This window comes from Spinacia oleracea, chromosome 2 (genome assembly GCF_020520425.1).
Source record: "Spinacia oleracea cultivar Varoflay chromosome 2, BTI_SOV_V1, whole genome shotgun sequence".
NCBI classification, from domain to species: domain Eukaryota; kingdom Viridiplantae; phylum Streptophyta; class Magnoliopsida; order Caryophyllales; family Amaranthaceae; genus Spinacia; species Spinacia oleracea.
In genome coordinates this window covers 109,010,913-109,027,120 of record NC_079488.1, presented here as the reverse complement: position 1 = coordinate 109,027,120, position 16,208 = coordinate 109,010,913, and the positions used below count along the sequence as shown (strand labels likewise).

Below are 16,208 nucleotides of genomic sequence, written 5' to 3'. Positions count from 1 at the left end.
ATTAAGCTTACCAACATGCCACTTAAGAAGCAGATTAGTATAATCAAGTTTATTAAACAAGGAGAACATATCGACGAGGAACACCTTTCAGATTCCACCCTGAGAGAACTATGAAGTAACTAGCAATAACAGAGAGACTTACTTGAGCAGATGAATGACTCATGTTGACCAGCAACTCCTTCAGCAGTCTGTTGTGAAGCAGTAGTTCAGTTTCTGGCATTTTTGGAGGTGACACTTCTATAAACACAGCTGCTAAAAAAGCATAGCGTTTGGAAACAATATTAGTAGTCGCAGTCTGGGGTAAAGGTGTAAGAAGACAATCCATGATTTTCTGCCTCAGAAGAGGAACCCGTGCTCCGTTCTTTCCCTTCCCAGTCACAGCATAACGTATGCAAGATGCCCACTCAGGCACAGATTCCACTGACGGTGCCATAATGATATCCTGGAGTTTAACCATTATCCAATCGTCCCATGCCTCAAGGAGACCATTTACATCAGAATGCAAAATTCCAGCAAAAGCCTCAGCAGCAACACATTGTTTAGATCTCTCCTGAGAACTCCCAAATTCATCTACAGCACTTTTCAGAGCTTGTAAAACAGGTGTTCCACATTCTTGAATCAACCGCTTAAAAATTCGAGCAAAGTTTGAATAGAAAGTATCACTTCCCAACAAAGAAATCCAACTAGGAGTTCGGGGCCAAGAAGCAGTGAAGTCAAAATAAAAAAAGGTAATTGATTTGTCGGCTATACTCTGGAATGAAGAGTTCCCATAATTTCCCCTAGAAGATGTGGTTTCACCATCAGTGATTATATGAACATGGGAAAGGCTGTTGAAGGTCTCATTAAAAAATCCCTCTTCCTGAAAAATTTCAACTAAGGCTCCTTCAACAGAAGATTGGGTGATCCCTTCAATCTTTTCTGAGGAAGACTTAGCTGACATTTTATGAGGTGACTCCTTCAATAATGTATTTAGAGCAGAGATTGCAAGAATCCTAGTTTGGGGAAGCTGACTTTTTAAATTCTTCAAAAAATGCCCTGAAAAGGAAACAAACATATTTGGTACGTGTGAGGATTTCATATAACATAGAGAAAAGTAATTCAAGACAATATCATCAGCATTTAACAGAAGGATAATTGGATTTTCTCCCTTAAACCCCACATAAACACAAACACACCAGAACCCTAAGATTTCCTTTGATCGAGATTCCTCACGAGTTTTTTTTGGTTACTCTATAGGACAAGAGTTGTGTATTACTGTATTTAGCTTCTCTCGGGGTTCACACCCATGGGGCATTCATTAATGTGTCCCTTTCTAGTGTTTTGCAAGATTGGAGTTCATTTTTATCTAATGCCGTTGAAATTGTTCACCAAGACCATCCTTGGTTCTAAAGCACCTAAGAAGCCTTCTCCATGGAAGAAATTGATAATGTTTTATCCCCGTACCTGTGTCCAAATTTTCAGACGGAGTCATCATGTTTTAAATTTTTGAGCCTTGACAAATCAGAGACTCTGATATGGATATTGATTCTTGCAACTGTACCCGAAACCAATTGAACAGGCAAAGAGAAATACTAGTTCTTACATAATCTATGCATCATAAGCTTCAAAAGAGGCTTCTTGTGCAACGCTATTAAAACTACTGTTGATCCTAACAGCCGTCCTGAATTTCTGCCAAGAAATTCCAAGCTTTTGAACTTTTGACTCCATGCCTTCTCTTTCTATACAGAATTCAAAATCTCATGGGTATCACTTATAGGGTATTGCCTAAATGGCTTCCGTATCTTTCTACGATGTCATTAATTGTCCCAATGGCAGTTTGAGGGTTTCCAAGTGACCTTGGAACCCTTCCTTTAAAGTTCTTTTCATAATTTCCATCCACGTCCAGATATTTCTAGGGGTGCAAACGAGCCAAGCCGAGCCGAGCTTTACCCTGTTCATGTTCATGTTCATTTAACTTATACGAGCTCGAGCCCGATCCCGAGCTTTCAACCGAGCTCAAAAATCTGTTCAAGCTCGGTTCGTTTAAGAGATTTTGTGTTCGCGAACTGTTCGTGAACGGCTCATTTGTTAATCGAGCCGAGTTTATAAACGATCTTTTTTCATGAACGAGCTTTCTTAAACGAGCTTCAGAGTTTAACCACTTGAAAATCTCACAAGTTATAATCATATCAAATAATAAAGATTAAAGTACATTACTTTATTTTATAAACAAACTAATAATTTAAATTAACAATCCTGAATAACATTATAAAAATTAAATTATGTCCTACAGAATACTCAGCTCCTCAAGCGACATCATAGTTCATGAATAACTTTATTGCTACGTCCCTGACTTTTTATAATCTAGAGAGATATGATACATAACATATAGACGAGCTTTTTCACGAAAATAAATGAACGAGTTGTTCATGAACATAAATGATCGAGTTGTTCATGAACTTAAATGAACGAGCATACCTATGTTCATATTCAAGCTAAGCGAGCTTCAAAAGTTGTTCAAGCTCGGCTCGTTTAATAAATGAACGAACATGAACGAGCTTTAAACGAGCCCGAGCCCGAGTAGTTTATTGACCGGCTCGGCTCATTTGCACCCCTAGATATTTCCTTTAAATGAGAGCTGCGGCCTTCAAATGGCTTCACCATGAGTAAGTTTTAGATTATGTGCCATCTAGATTTTTATGTCCTTCAGCAATGGAGTCAAAAGACTCTACTTTTGGATCATAAGGTACTATATTATAATAGCTCATTGAACTTCTCGCACTTGTATTCATTGTGAAATAGCAGTCATTACCTACTGGATTCATAGTGAATCTTTAAACAACCGCTTTGATAAGGGTAAGGCTTCACATCTCACCCCTCTTACCCTACCCATGATGGGACTTCTTTAAGGGAATTTGGGTAAATCGTTGTTGTCATCATCTATGTTTTTAATAGCCATTAATTAGGCCATGAATTAAATAACTAAGGAATTTATAAAGCTTGGCCTTGATTAATTTTCAAGTCTGATAAAACTTCCCATCTATTACCAGAAAAAAAAAAAAAAAAAAAAAAAAAAGAAAAAAAAAAGAAAAAAAGAAAAGAAAAGAAAAGAAAAAGTTAACACTCTAAATAAAAGACAATAAAAGTGTAAAACAGTACAATCATAATTCCACATGCCGGAAACATGTGGACTCTTCTTCACAAACAGTAGCTAGTGCAATTCTTCATGTCTATTAATTTATTTTACGGCTATAGATAGCTCATTTTTAATAATAATGTTAATATAACATAAGACAAACAATAAGTTATAGCTCGTTTTGCTCAAGCGGCTAAATAATATGGTACTTTCCAGTACCAGCCTAACATATTGCAGGATATACTAAAACAAAGCTCACTCACCAGCAGTTTCGCTTACAACTGTTGTAGAGGAATGTGGATCATTCCTAGATGCCATCACCACTAATAGCAAAACTCTGTTAGCCATCAGATTGTACCTGAAAGGTACGATAACAACAAATCTCGAATCAATTTCAGGATCATGAATGACAGACAGCCCTAACTTTGACTTTATTTACTAGGAAAATAACTCTCCATCAAGCATATTTGTACTAATCACGGAGAAGTACAGATTGCAAATTGTGGCATACATCAGAATCATGAGATAACAATTTACCTCCAATGCAAGCCACTGGTATCAAAACTCATAGAACCTATCTGAGAAATCAAATCTTCAAAAACTTGCCCATCAGACAGGCTATCCGATGCCTTGAAGATATTTCTAGGTACTCCAGCAAAAAGAATGTTGAATTTCACAAAAAGCTGCATCAATCAGGAAAATAGTTCAATAAGGAAAGGCTACCATTCAAAGACATACATACAAGGGGAAACACAAAACAATTAAGTTTGCGATTTGCATGATGTTACCTCAGTGATAGCTTTTTGAGCTTTTAGGGATTCGTGATGTGCACTACATAAAGAAAAGAAGAAGGATAAGACAAAAGCAGGGTACTAAATACTGGGAAAGAAAAAAAAAAAGGACATAATAAAAAGCAACACGCAAACTAATAGTAAGCCTACATTTACCAAAAGTCCAAAATACCTCTTCAGAATGCCGATGGTGAAGGAAGTGAAAGCCTTTACATCCTGAATAGTTATAGGAGGAGAAAATTTCAGAAAAATTTAGTCCTTTGCACGACGAACATTACTAAGTTAAAAGGCCAAATTAAGTGATCTTAGCCTTGTAAAAAGAGAAATAAAAATATAACTGATTCTTGAATTATTACCACTGTCAAATGCTTGAGAAGTGTCTGATTAGATAGAATGGTGCAGGACCCAAGAACAGCATATTCAGGTGAACTGGGACTTGCTAAATTTTCAGTCAAGACAAGCATGCACCTTGAGACCATGGACGGCCATCTCTTCAACATCTTGAGGAGACTCTTTCCAGCAAGCCTGATTGCCAATACAATTCAGAAAAAAATGAAATCGTAACATGGCGAATAATAAACATATAATAAAGTAAGAGAAGAAAACGATTAACAAGTATTCCATTTGTACGGAGTATTTTTGAAGGGGGTGGGGGGTCGACCTGGTCATTTCAGACGTGAACTAGGAGAACAGGAGAATTTCTAGTACTTCCGTTTCTATAAGAAAATCTTAGCGCAAACATAAGTCTCCAAGAGTAAGGAGGACTATTATCACCATAAAGGGTGTGTCAGTCTGACACTATACTCTAACTAGAATTTTTCTAGTACTTCCGTTTCTATAAGAAAATCTTAGCGCAAACATAAGTCTCCAAGAGTTAGGAGGACTATTATCACCATAAAGGGTGTGTCAGTCTGACACTATACTCTAACTGCCAGATACTTTACCTAGTTTCTGAAAATATCCAGCAGCGTCATTCCAAAGTATTGCTGATTCAGCACATATTGTCAATTATATTTCTCTCCAAATGGACAAACTAAAAATTCACCGACTTACTACATAGTACTACATAGCCAGCAGCCAGTACTGAGATGTTTCTCCTCTGTCGGGAAATATAAGCAGCATACCAATACTTGGATTCAACAGCATGAAACCTTCATTTCATCCAACCTAAAGACCCTCCAATACCTTGCACTCCATGCAGTACTCTATTCATAGTCCTAATGACAGCCAACTTTTTCAGTCATTTCTGACACAGAACGCCTCCTAAGGGAATAATAGCCCCTCCATCTCAAATTTATTGTTCCGTAACAAACTGGCACACAATTACAGAAAGCAAGTGAGACACATAATTAACAGCCCCACATCACTTGTACCCTCTCCCCCTGTGAGGCCTAAGAACACTTAGCCACCAGGCCACCACCGACCAGCCACCATTACCTACGGCCAGCCCCTCCTAGCTAGGCAGCTACCCACCATCATCTGAAATCCTCCACAGCATCACCTGAAGTCCTGCACCCTCTCCATTGCCACTGGGAAGCCACCCCGCCACTACCAAAGCCCTCCTCACATGAACTACCCCCTAGCCGCTGCAACCTTACAAATTGCTGGGGAAGACACACCCCTATCTCCCTACTGAAATTAACTCCAGAAATACCAGCACACCTAGGCCCATGGCTAGTCTGAGTTCTCATATTATATGGATCCTAAGTTCCTAACAGACAAAAGACGAGATATCTGTAAGCAAAAGAACCATTGCCTGAGATGCCATTTCGGGGGTGACCTTGTATTCATCAACTTCCTCCAAAGTCCAAACAACTAAAGCAGCGGAGAAGGAACATAATGATTGAAATAAAATTAGAAGCATTTATCTAAACAGACGGAGAGCCTGATGTCAAAACCCTATGCCTCCTACATCAATCAACGTATATTAGCATTCTAAAATGTGGCAAAGAATGTTCAACGTATATTAGCACTCTAAAACAACCAAGATCTCATTACCCTTAGGTTGCAAGCACTCACCCATAGATCCTCTATCCAGATAAACTTATGGAAAGTGTCAAATTGATAGTGCCAAGAGTCATACAGATCCAACTTTTAGTTAAAAAATATCATACATTTGATAGAAAAGAAATAAAGGATATGGACACTCACGCTCGAACAGTTTCATATCTATGCAAAGCCAGGGTTAGAAGATCGTCCATTAGAAGAGTAGCATGACCTGATGGAGAGTAATTTCCACTTGTACGATACAAATGAAAAGAGGACTGAGATGCTCTCCATGTGTTGTGCATATATGCCTTGTCAGCAAGTGCCCAGAGAGGCCTGAATTAAATATTCAACAGATAATTAAAAAGAAGAAACTCGAGACTGTATTGCATTACTTGCATTAAATAGAGCAAGTATAAAAGATAATTGACCTTCTTTTTCCATTAGAATGAGAAGATGTTAAAAAGTTAATTGAAGGTTCTACAATTGCAGTAGATTCCAGTTTCCAAGCCTGCCTGTGATTCGCCCATTCATCATATTCAAGACTTCCTACAACAGAAGAAAAAGGACAACCAAAGATTGTCAGAACAAATAAAAAAATTGTTTTTCCAACTTAAAAAGACAAGTTCAGCAAAATAATTTAGTTCGACTAAAAATTCCAAGAAACTTTTGACCTATACAATCAATTACACTTTGTAATTATATTCTAGCAAGTATATGTTGTTATAGTATTAGTATAAGCATGTAAACTGTTATTCATTTGTACTATAGTATCAGAACAAGAATAAGCGTGGGTGAAATTTAGTGTTATTAACATTTATTGTCCTTTCATTTTAATTAAAATAATTATTAATTAATAATATTATAACTAAAATTTAAAGTAGTACTAGTACTAGGAATAAAAATAAAAACAACAAAAATTAGGAAGAAAATTAAGAAAACTTCGGCAATTATGTTACAAAAATCAACCATGTTTAGCAGAATTTTATACACCAGGAAAATCAGTGTTCATAAGTTCAGTTCAGCTCAGCAAAATTCAGAATATATCACAGCATGTATCTCATTTAATGTGTCCGAAATCTTACCATAATTTATTAGAGCATCCATAATACGGATTATGAGAATGAGTAATATGCTATCATCTGATTTTTCCTCCAGCAAGTATCTGACAACCACCATCAAAAAAAAATTAGCACAGTAACCCAGCAAACTTTTGAACATTTTTGTTTTCCAGCTCATATGTATATTCTACTTTCCTTCTTTCAACTAAGAAGAGATGAAAAATTGTAACCTGAAGCCAGGACCGGGATGCACACCATAGTCCCAAATGAACATATAGTTCAAGAAACAATGAACATATAGTTCATATTATTCAACATTATGAACATAGAAAATATGTTTGTAAATTGTAAGCATTGAACATTTGAACCTAATGTTCATAAAAATTTTGAGCTATATGTTCATTCGGGATTAGGATTCGCATTACGTTCTAAGATCACTACTAGAGAAAATGAAACCCACAAAGTGAATACTCAAAAATGATGATTGTTTAAAAACTACCGGCAGGCTGCATGTATGACCTCAGCTGCCCTCACTCTCATCTCGGTACTACCAACTCTAGCACCTGCAGCACCTGCGAGCAAGAATCCTTGCACTGTATCTTCAGCATCACCAGATGTGACAGATGGATTAAAATCCGGCAAGCAAGACAATATGCCTTGCAATGAAGAATCAATCCGCAGAAGGGTCACCTTGAGATGGTCTTTCTCATATCCTACACAATGCCACATACTAGTCAAATACCTCTCTCGAAAAATAAATCAGACATCACAAACTATGTATGATTTTCTAAGATCTCTTAGAAAGGCACATGATTTATGGCATAAGAGGTGAATAGAATATTTTGATCATAAATGAAACAGGTCATCTGGTGGAAGCAAACAACAAAGGCTATTGTACAACATTAAAGTAAAAGGGCAACACTCAGACCCCAGTTCTGGAGCAATCCGAGCACATCCTGGAAAAATTGAAGTACAACAAAACTGAAAACTAAAACATTCATCAAGAACAAGGCTTCGGAATCAATCGAGTTTCACAAGATAGAAATCAGTCACCTGCATCAGTATGAATTCTATCTTGGCAGATTTTCACTAGTGCATCAAGTGCTGATTGGAAATGAAGAGATAGAAGCTCATTTGCATATAAAATTTCCTCCTCTATTGGAACATGCCATTTTGGGTAAATGAGTGGTTCGTCCTTTAAACAATCCTTGGTGCTGATCCATTTCTCCATGAGAGGGGCATCAGGATGTTGCCCTATACACCTACAGAACCAATTTGTGTCAGATAAACTACCTCAAAATTAGAGGACATGAAACAGCTAATTGTTTGTGATTGTGCATATGATGAAAGATGAATGTGAATGTCCAAAGCCATAAAGGGAACACCTGTACTGGTCAATAGGATAATAAAGCACCAAGCTTCCAAGGAGAGACCGGAGTACATGATCACCAGCTCCGTTAACCTGTCTCACACGCAAAATACAAAACCACCCAATTTAATATGGAACTGGAGAAAATACTTTGACCTGCATGGATGATAGCCTAATACGCCTAAGGCAAAAAAATAGCCAATACACAACCTTCCAAGATGGTGATTCAAACGCTAGGTCGATAGCTTCTTTAAATTGATCCCTGAAGCGTAAAAGATGAGGGCCCCCATAACTGATGCAAACGGACAAAACTTTCAACTGATAGTCAATTGCAGTTTCAAGAGCCGGAGAAATTGAAGGTTTTTCCTGGAAGATTCAGCTCAATTTTAGACAAAAGAGATCCAAATACAAGTTAGAATTAAAAGATGGAGAAAATACAAAGACCAAAACCTTGCTTAAGACAGATGTATCAAAAGTTCCTCCTAGGAATCCTGTTCTAGGCGTCCCTTTCATAGATGATATAACTGATGATAGCATAGGTTCAACAAGATAAAGAACAGCCTCTTCTGGATTTGAGTGCACACATGCACAGCAAAGAAGGCCAACCTCTGCCACAGCCCCAGGAAGAATGTTGGTTTGCACAAACTTGGAAATTTTCTTCAAAGCCTGTGAAATAGAAACAATTGGAGTGACGTTCCTTTTCAAATTTAACAGTGAGTAAAACACTGAAAGATTAACAGCCAAGACCTGAGTGAAGAGTGATTTTGACAGTCGTCCAAACAAAATTTCCAGCATGCAAAAGTAATAAGGACCATCTTCAACAAGAAAAGTACCAGAGGTAGCCATGGTACTAAGTCCTTCATTCCTAGTATCACAAACAATTAATAAATCCTGCAGCATAAAAACAATAATGGAAAAACATGCATGCATACTGAAAATAAATTAAACAAAAGTTCATAATATTCCAAGAGATCCTACTAATCATTCTTGAAATTCTTAATTTCAGGATTCCTAGGCTCCTAGCATTCCAATAGAAACCCTGCCTCTCATATAACTTGGCGTAACACCAAATGCAATATTCAAAAATGATGTTACTAATGGTATGAAATAATTACAACTATGACACTTACGTGGCAGTATTTGGCTCCAGGTGTAAAAGTAAAGAAAACAGGCGACATAGAAATTCATCAAGCCACTCCGAGAACCGGATAGCAGAAATTGGTGACAAATCATCAGTACTATCTTCTATGACAGCCATCTGCCAGAATTTAACAAAACAATCAGCTATAATCAAAGATTAATATAGTGAAGTATACTAACACGGTCCTCACATTAGAAAAAATGGAACCAATTAATTGCATGGTTGCGCAAGTCTTTGGAGGATCATTGGCATCCATGCCCAGCAGCGCATTGGATAATGAGATGAACAAAAGATCAATAAATGAGTTCTGACCATCAGAATCAGCAGGTTTTTCTACTGAAGCTGAAAGAGATGTGAAGAACAAAGGCCGGCCAGCATATGCTACAGATGTGACTGCCGTCTTCAACTGGTGGGTGGCTGTCATCTGCATAAAAGAAAATAGATTGAACTTACATAACTATCTGGTTCCCCACTTTTCAGGTTAGAAAATTATACTTTTCCTTTGCACAAGAAAGTATCATATTATATATTGTGGCGAATGATGAGTGATAAGTCCACTGACCGTCTCCAAAGCCATATGAAACCGAGAAGCTACGAAGGGAAGGACCAGAGAGGGTTCTACATAAGACAATATTGAAGTTGCTGCAGCAACTGTTTCAGATAAATGTTCATTTTTGCTGTATTGACCACGGTCAATCAGCTTCAACACAGTGTTCACAAAAGAAATCCTTTCCGATTTTCCCAAATACAGCTCCGATCGTCTACGACCGTTGGATGCCCTACATTAAGATTAAGAGCAATAAAAACTTATAACAGGGCCCTTGCTGACACGGATGATATCATTCAAGTATGAATTTCTTACTTTTGCTCATGTTGTAAGCGCTTCTGAAACATAATAACCAGATACAGCAAAAATCGCTCCAAAGAATAGGTCCAGCGACCACCATTAGAGGGGTGGTAATATCTAAAACAGTAAAATGAGTGAACATCTCAAGAATAAGTTATCAATATTCAGATGCTAGTCATGCAACAAACTTAGAGAAAAGCATGAGACTACGCACTGTTCCAAAAGATTGACCAACTTGTCAAAATGCTCTTGAGCTGAACTCCCAGGTCTAAGCAAATACACCTGCATCAAATAAACTAGCAAATTACGCCCACGTATGATCAATGTATAGATAATTAGATATTGGATTCATTTATTAACTTGAACAGCATAGGAATGAGTACACGTGATCTTACAATAGATTTTGCAATGGCCTTAGATGGAGTTGATGTCTTGTTGGAAAACAAGAACCTTGTATTTCTTGGAACATTAACAGAGTACGGGTACGAACTAGAACCATTAGCCACAGGAACCTGGAATTACCAAAGACGTATCATGTCATTCTTTTCAAGCATGGCGATGAAAGTGAAACACCAGAGATGAAGTAATATAAATGGACAAAATAATTTCCCAAAAAGCCTCACCTCAAACATATTCAAATATTTAGCAAAAAGAACAGGCAACAAAGGCTCCCAGGTAATGGTGTCATAGTTCTTTATAACACGAGCAAGTACAGCAGCCCATTGACTGTTCCAAAATTGACAATTTGGAATAGAATTCCATACTTCTATGCATTTACCAATCCAATCCCTGACATGCAAACAAAAGTGAATTATTTATCCAGGACAGAGGACTTATACAAGTACCTGCCCGTATTGGAAAGTTTCCAATCATCCAAATTCTTACTGAGAGAAGAAATCCTGGTTGTCCAAATTTGTAGGAAGAAAAAGTTTGATGAACCCAGAACCTTCAAAGGACGAATTATGCCATGGATTTTCCAAAAGGGAGCTACAAACGTCAACAGATCATGGAAGTCAGAATGAGATAGGATAAAAAAGATGAAAAGAAACGCAGCTCTTAACGAATATTTCCAACAGAGTCAAGCCATAAGTCAAATAACAACAGAAACAGGTTCAAAAAAGTTACCCAAACTCAGACCATGTCTCCAAAGTAGAATTCTGCGGAAAGAACCTCCTACAAGCTCGAACAAGGGAAGTAACTGTCTCAAAGTGTCTCTGTTTAACTCTCCACCCTTCTGGGCCAGTATTTCTGCGGAAAAGTATTTTCGAAATCACATCATAGATCTTTGAAAAGAAGTATATAAACAACACTGCTAAAAGCCTAAAACGATTTTGGCACCACTGAGGCACTGACAGAGCTTTGGTACAGAAAAGCGTGGAAAATATGAGGTAAAGAACCACTTAGACATTAGAAAAACGGAACAAGGAAGAATAACAAGGACGCCATATATGTAACAACTTAGCTTCGACATGGTCTCTCTATTCATCAGAAGGATACCATATCCTATGGAAAACTTCCAAACCCACCAGAATATTTGGTCTTTCGGCTTGTCTGTGTCTTATTTCTACTTGAGGGGTACAAAATGCAGATTAAAATTTCCTTAATGCAGGACAACTTAATTTTATTTATGTTTGCTACTTCCGAGATTTCCCTTTTATACATGTTCTTTTTCTATCCAATATCTAGTTATGTGGCAGCAAAATAAATGAATTTTGGTTATAACCTTATAACTTTCACAAGATGGTCTTGAATGTGAAAAGTGAAAACAGGATATGTATGCAAAAACCAACTCTTAATCTAACTAACTGTAACACAACACCCACAATAACAACAGCTTATGATTTTCGATACAACTATAGCTATATACACATTTTTTTATTTGAATTCCCAGAGCTTGCTACCAATCACTGGTCAAAAGTTCCAGAGCCAATGCATGACTACCAATTGGTACAGACCTCCGAAAGAAAATTCTGAAGCCAATGCATGACTGCTGATAGGTTTTAGCGGTACTTGGTTTTAGATTTTTTGGCTTTCTCTTGGTGTTGTTAAAATTTTTACATTTAAAAGAGGTGGGGAGGATTAAATAGACATAAAGTAAAGAAGGATTATGCTCATACGGAAGGGATGCTCTTGCAGAAATGCAGGTACACTCACTGTGGAAATTTATGTCTTAGGTTGGCACCTTTGTTTACCTTAGGCTGGGGGTAAAGAGTATAAAACTAACTCTTCTGAGGAATTCTAAAAAGAGGAGATATCTCTTTCTATTTCTTTCCCTTAACGACCAAAATTTTCATTTATTGGGTTGAAAGGGTCCGGACAATCACGGAATTTTAATTTTTTGGAAAATTCCTCAACATTCGGAGATAAGTAAGCTCACAGATATGTTAGAGTGCTAGAGCGCCAAAGACTTTTGCTGGGATTTTTCAAAAAAAAGAAGTTTATCGTGAATCTCTGTTTACAAATACCTACTAATCCTGTCTTTGGCTTCTCTTTTCCACTCTCATAGTTACATAATGCTAAGGTCCCTGAGAAATTTACGGCAAGTATAATGAGTTAATGACCACGTGTTTAGATAAGGTAAACACTGTTGAATGTTGATAATAGGAAGAAACAAGTGCATATTTCCAAAAATATGGGTCATGCATCTTGGTAGTTGGAAGCATAAAATTATATTATCGTGCATTGGCAGTCGTCCTTTCTGTGGGAAATGGTGTTTTCCATCAGTTAGGTGTGTTTGCAGTCTCTCATGGAACACAGATTCTACTCTGTGCATTATAAGCCTAAGAATCTACTCTGTCACTGATTCCTAAAAAGTGTCCATGGCACAAGAACATAGAAAAGACAAAAGGATATTTAGACATTCAAGTCCGAAGAAACCCGTAGAATCATTTTAGACAAAAACGTGGAACTAAAGATACCAAATCCTTCTCTCCTATAACCAACTGTCATGCATATTCATCAACTGAACCAAGTAAATTTTTCAATGGCTTAATCACAAACTGCTCAGATAGAGAGCAAATTACAATATTTAAGGTGGCTTTTGCAAAACTAAAAATACTAGGTGGTTTAACGCAACATATCCATCCTTAAACAATGACATTTTACTTTGAACTCCCAATCCAGCTTCCAACGCTTATTTCTTGAAAATCATTCTAGTGCAAAAGGTGGAAAAATTTGAGCAAGACTCTGGGCAAGAAACTAAAAGCTCCATTCTTCATATGGCACTATGGCTCCTCAGAGTCATAAGTACAGCAGTTAAAAGTATAGTGTACTTCCTCATGGTAGCCAATTTAGTACTTGTTCAAAATGCTCGAAATATAAATAATAACCTTTATCAAGGAGAAAAAAAATACCTCTTGAAATGTGTGCGGACCAAGATATCATAAAGAGGGCGCCACTGAACTGTCAGAGACAACTTCTTTCTGTACTTGTTTATGATTTTGACAAGTAAATTGCCCCATCTAACCTAATCAACCCAAAGAAGAGGATAATAAGCCAAAAGTAGTGCTATCATAGAGAGATTGTCATGCAGAAAGACAAAATTACCTGCGAATAGAGTTTGCCGCTAGATGCATAGAATATATCCAGTCCTAGTTCAACAAGAGGCCCTACATCCTCAAGAGACAACTCACTTTTCGCCTTTATAAAACTGCAGAAAATTTTTTACACGTAATAGGAAAGAACAATATCAGTTTGTTGCTGGCAACAGCATCAAGCAACAAGCACTTTCTCACTGCAACAGTTGGCATGACCAGTTTGAAGTTTCAGCTCATTTTCTCAGATAAGAAAAAACATATAAACGGTGGGGGAATTACCTACTCAAGTAATGAGACAATTCCACACTATCCAATCAGATACTTTATTTGATTGATTCAATGTCGAGAACAAATTAACTGACAACCATACAGATGCCTAGAAAACAAGTACTCCCTCCCTTCTCATAAAGAACTTCACATTTAGCTTCGGCATGGAAATTAATACGGAGTATTAGTTTATCAAGGTAATACAAAAAGATTGTAAGTGGGCACGGAGAGATGACGAGTACTGCTAGGATTTAGGACGAGAAAAATATTAGATCGAATAGAGAGAGAGAGAGAGAGAGAGAGAGAACTGTAAAGTTTATTTAGTTAAAATGTTTAGCTTTAAAGGAAGTGTGAAGTTGGTTTAAATACATTGTAAAATGGCAAATGTGAAGACGGAGAAATTGACATACTTACAAAGAATATCAAGTGGCATAGCCACCGTGTGAAAATGTAAAATACTATGTACTCCGTAGTTGTTAATTGAAGTAGAAAACTATATTTAAGAATAAGAATGCAGGTGGAGATGAAAGCTTCCAGAAAATGTGCGCTTTTGTGTATGTAAACATGTGTGTTCGAAATTCGAATACATCACATGTGGACTAAGTGGGGGTGTATTTATGTGTACATATGTAGTTGAAATGATGAAATCCAAGAAACTGATACTGGTAACTGATTTGGATTGAAAGTGATAGTTTCCAGCCCCTATATTAAATCTGAATTTCAACAAATATACTATGCTTCTTCCCTTGAAAAAAAAAATATTACTATGCTTCTCCTCTGGATCAGTAGTTATTCACATGAGTGACATCTATCATTAGACAAGCTTCATTCTGAAATGTCGCGAGTTTGAATGCTACTACAGCTCACTTTTCATATTAATCTTTTTTCTAGAATTCTTGAAGTCCTTCTGTGTTGGTTTTATATGGAGTATTTTAAGTTCAGCTTTTATATTTCTTGGTCATCCTGTTTTTCAAGATCTACAAAGAGTATATAAGTATACTTTTCTATGCTTATTGTTCTACAAGTTCTTTTCTAAAAGCATTATTTTGAGGGAGCTTCAAAATCAATAATTGTTATTTGTGAATAGTATAAATCATATGGCATAATTGTAAACAAATTGAATTTCAAGTTGGACCAAGTTATTCATTGAAGACCAACTTTTATTCATTAAGCTCCAATTTTATTCATTTTAGCTCAAATTTTATTCATTTAACCTCAAATTTTGTTCATACAATTCACTTTTTTCTTTCTACTTTTTATTTTCTTACCTATTTAATTACGAAAATGCCATGTGATTTAAACTATTCACAAATAACCGCTACAGAGTACTAATTTCAATTTCCCTTATTCTGCAGAGCTCTAAACCTTTTCCGACTAACTATAAACCGCACCCCCCCCCCCCCCCCACCCCAAAAACGAATTCCTGCCTCCGCCACTGACTACTACTTGAGTCCCCATAGAGTATACTGACATTTCAATAACAGGTAGATTGAATACAATTGAATTAGGGTCGCAACGATGTTAACAGCCTATAAAGATAGGTTGCAATTGAAATTTGAAAGTCGAAACATTTGACGGAGATGATCTTACAAATAAATAGAATCAAGTTTGAAGAATTCCAGAAAGCAGAATATCCAATTGCATAAAACATAATAAATATTAAACAAAAAAATGCAAGAATCAAGAATAAATCCCAAAATGAGAATGAGAATGAAAATGAAGGAATCGAAAACTGACAGGTCAAAGACGGAAATCCATTTGAGAGTGGAATAGACGGAATCAGGATCTTGGGGACGATAAGAATCCTTGAGCAAATGGACGCATCTTGAGAATGATTCCTTCTCTTTCTTTGAATCTTCTACGATTGGAGGCGGAAGCCATGCATTGTACAGATGCATTTTTGATTTCTTATCTTGTTCAAACTTTCAATTTCAATTTCAATTTCAATTTTGAGGTATTTATTATGATCAATTTGGTTTTGTTTACTTTCTTCCCAAGACAGAGAAGACTAATACTCCCTAGTTAAGCTTTCTCACTGCTGCTCTGCTGCATCACCGTCCACTAAGATTTGGAGTACATTTTTTTGAGTCAATGC

The 16,208-nt window shown here is 36.8% G+C and overlaps 1 protein-coding gene across 4 annotated transcripts in view; it reads right to left on the bottom strand.

The window, feature by feature from the left end:
• Positions 1 to 16,190, bottom strand: part of LOC110782102 (proteasome activator subunit 4) — a 25,243-nt gene extending 9,053 nt beyond the window's left edge. For 3 of the 4 annotated variants that reach the window (XM_021986190.2, XM_021986191.2, XM_021986189.2), the window contains exons 1-27: positions 15,851 to 16,190; positions 13,857 to 13,959; positions 13,664 to 13,776; positions 11,436 to 11,558; positions 11,196 to 11,297; positions 10,934 to 11,099; positions 10,706 to 10,822; positions 10,525 to 10,592; positions 10,326 to 10,427; positions 10,026 to 10,242; positions 9,654 to 9,887; positions 9,453 to 9,580; positions 9,070 to 9,187; positions 8,773 to 8,988; positions 8,533 to 8,688; positions 8,339 to 8,415; positions 8,007 to 8,215; positions 7,453 to 7,666; positions 6,978 to 7,057; positions 6,324 to 6,441; positions 6,058 to 6,228; positions 4,263 to 4,431; positions 4,079 to 4,122; positions 3,904 to 3,946; positions 3,653 to 3,798; positions 3,379 to 3,473; positions 143 to 1,035 (exon numbers count right to left, since the gene is read on the bottom strand). In XM_021986190.2, coding sequence (XP_021841882.1) covers positions 143 to 1,035; positions 3,379 to 3,473; positions 3,653 to 3,798; positions 3,904 to 3,946; positions 4,079 to 4,122; positions 4,263 to 4,431; positions 6,058 to 6,228; positions 6,324 to 6,441; positions 6,978 to 7,057; positions 7,453 to 7,666; positions 8,007 to 8,215; positions 8,339 to 8,415; positions 8,533 to 8,688; positions 8,773 to 8,988; positions 9,070 to 9,187; positions 9,453 to 9,580; positions 9,654 to 9,887; positions 10,026 to 10,242; positions 10,326 to 10,427; positions 10,525 to 10,592; positions 10,706 to 10,822; positions 10,934 to 11,099; positions 11,196 to 11,297; positions 11,436 to 11,558; positions 13,664 to 13,776; positions 13,857 to 13,959; positions 15,851 to 16,011 — 4,383 coding nt within the window. In that variant the 5' untranslated portion in view covers positions 16,012 to 16,190. The remainder of the gene's footprint in view (positions 1 to 142; positions 1,036 to 3,378; positions 3,474 to 3,652; positions 3,799 to 3,903; positions 3,947 to 4,078; positions 4,123 to 4,262; positions 4,432 to 6,057; positions 6,229 to 6,323; positions 6,442 to 6,977; positions 7,058 to 7,452; positions 7,667 to 8,006; positions 8,216 to 8,338; positions 8,416 to 8,532; positions 8,689 to 8,772; positions 8,989 to 9,069; positions 9,188 to 9,452; positions 9,581 to 9,653; positions 9,888 to 10,025; positions 10,243 to 10,325; positions 10,428 to 10,524; positions 10,593 to 10,705; positions 10,823 to 10,933; positions 11,100 to 11,195; positions 11,298 to 11,435; positions 11,559 to 13,663; positions 13,777 to 13,856; positions 13,960 to 15,850) is intronic. The other variant, XM_021986192.2, reaches the window with a different exon arrangement.
• Between the last annotated feature and the right edge of the window lie 18 nt (positions 16,191 to 16,208).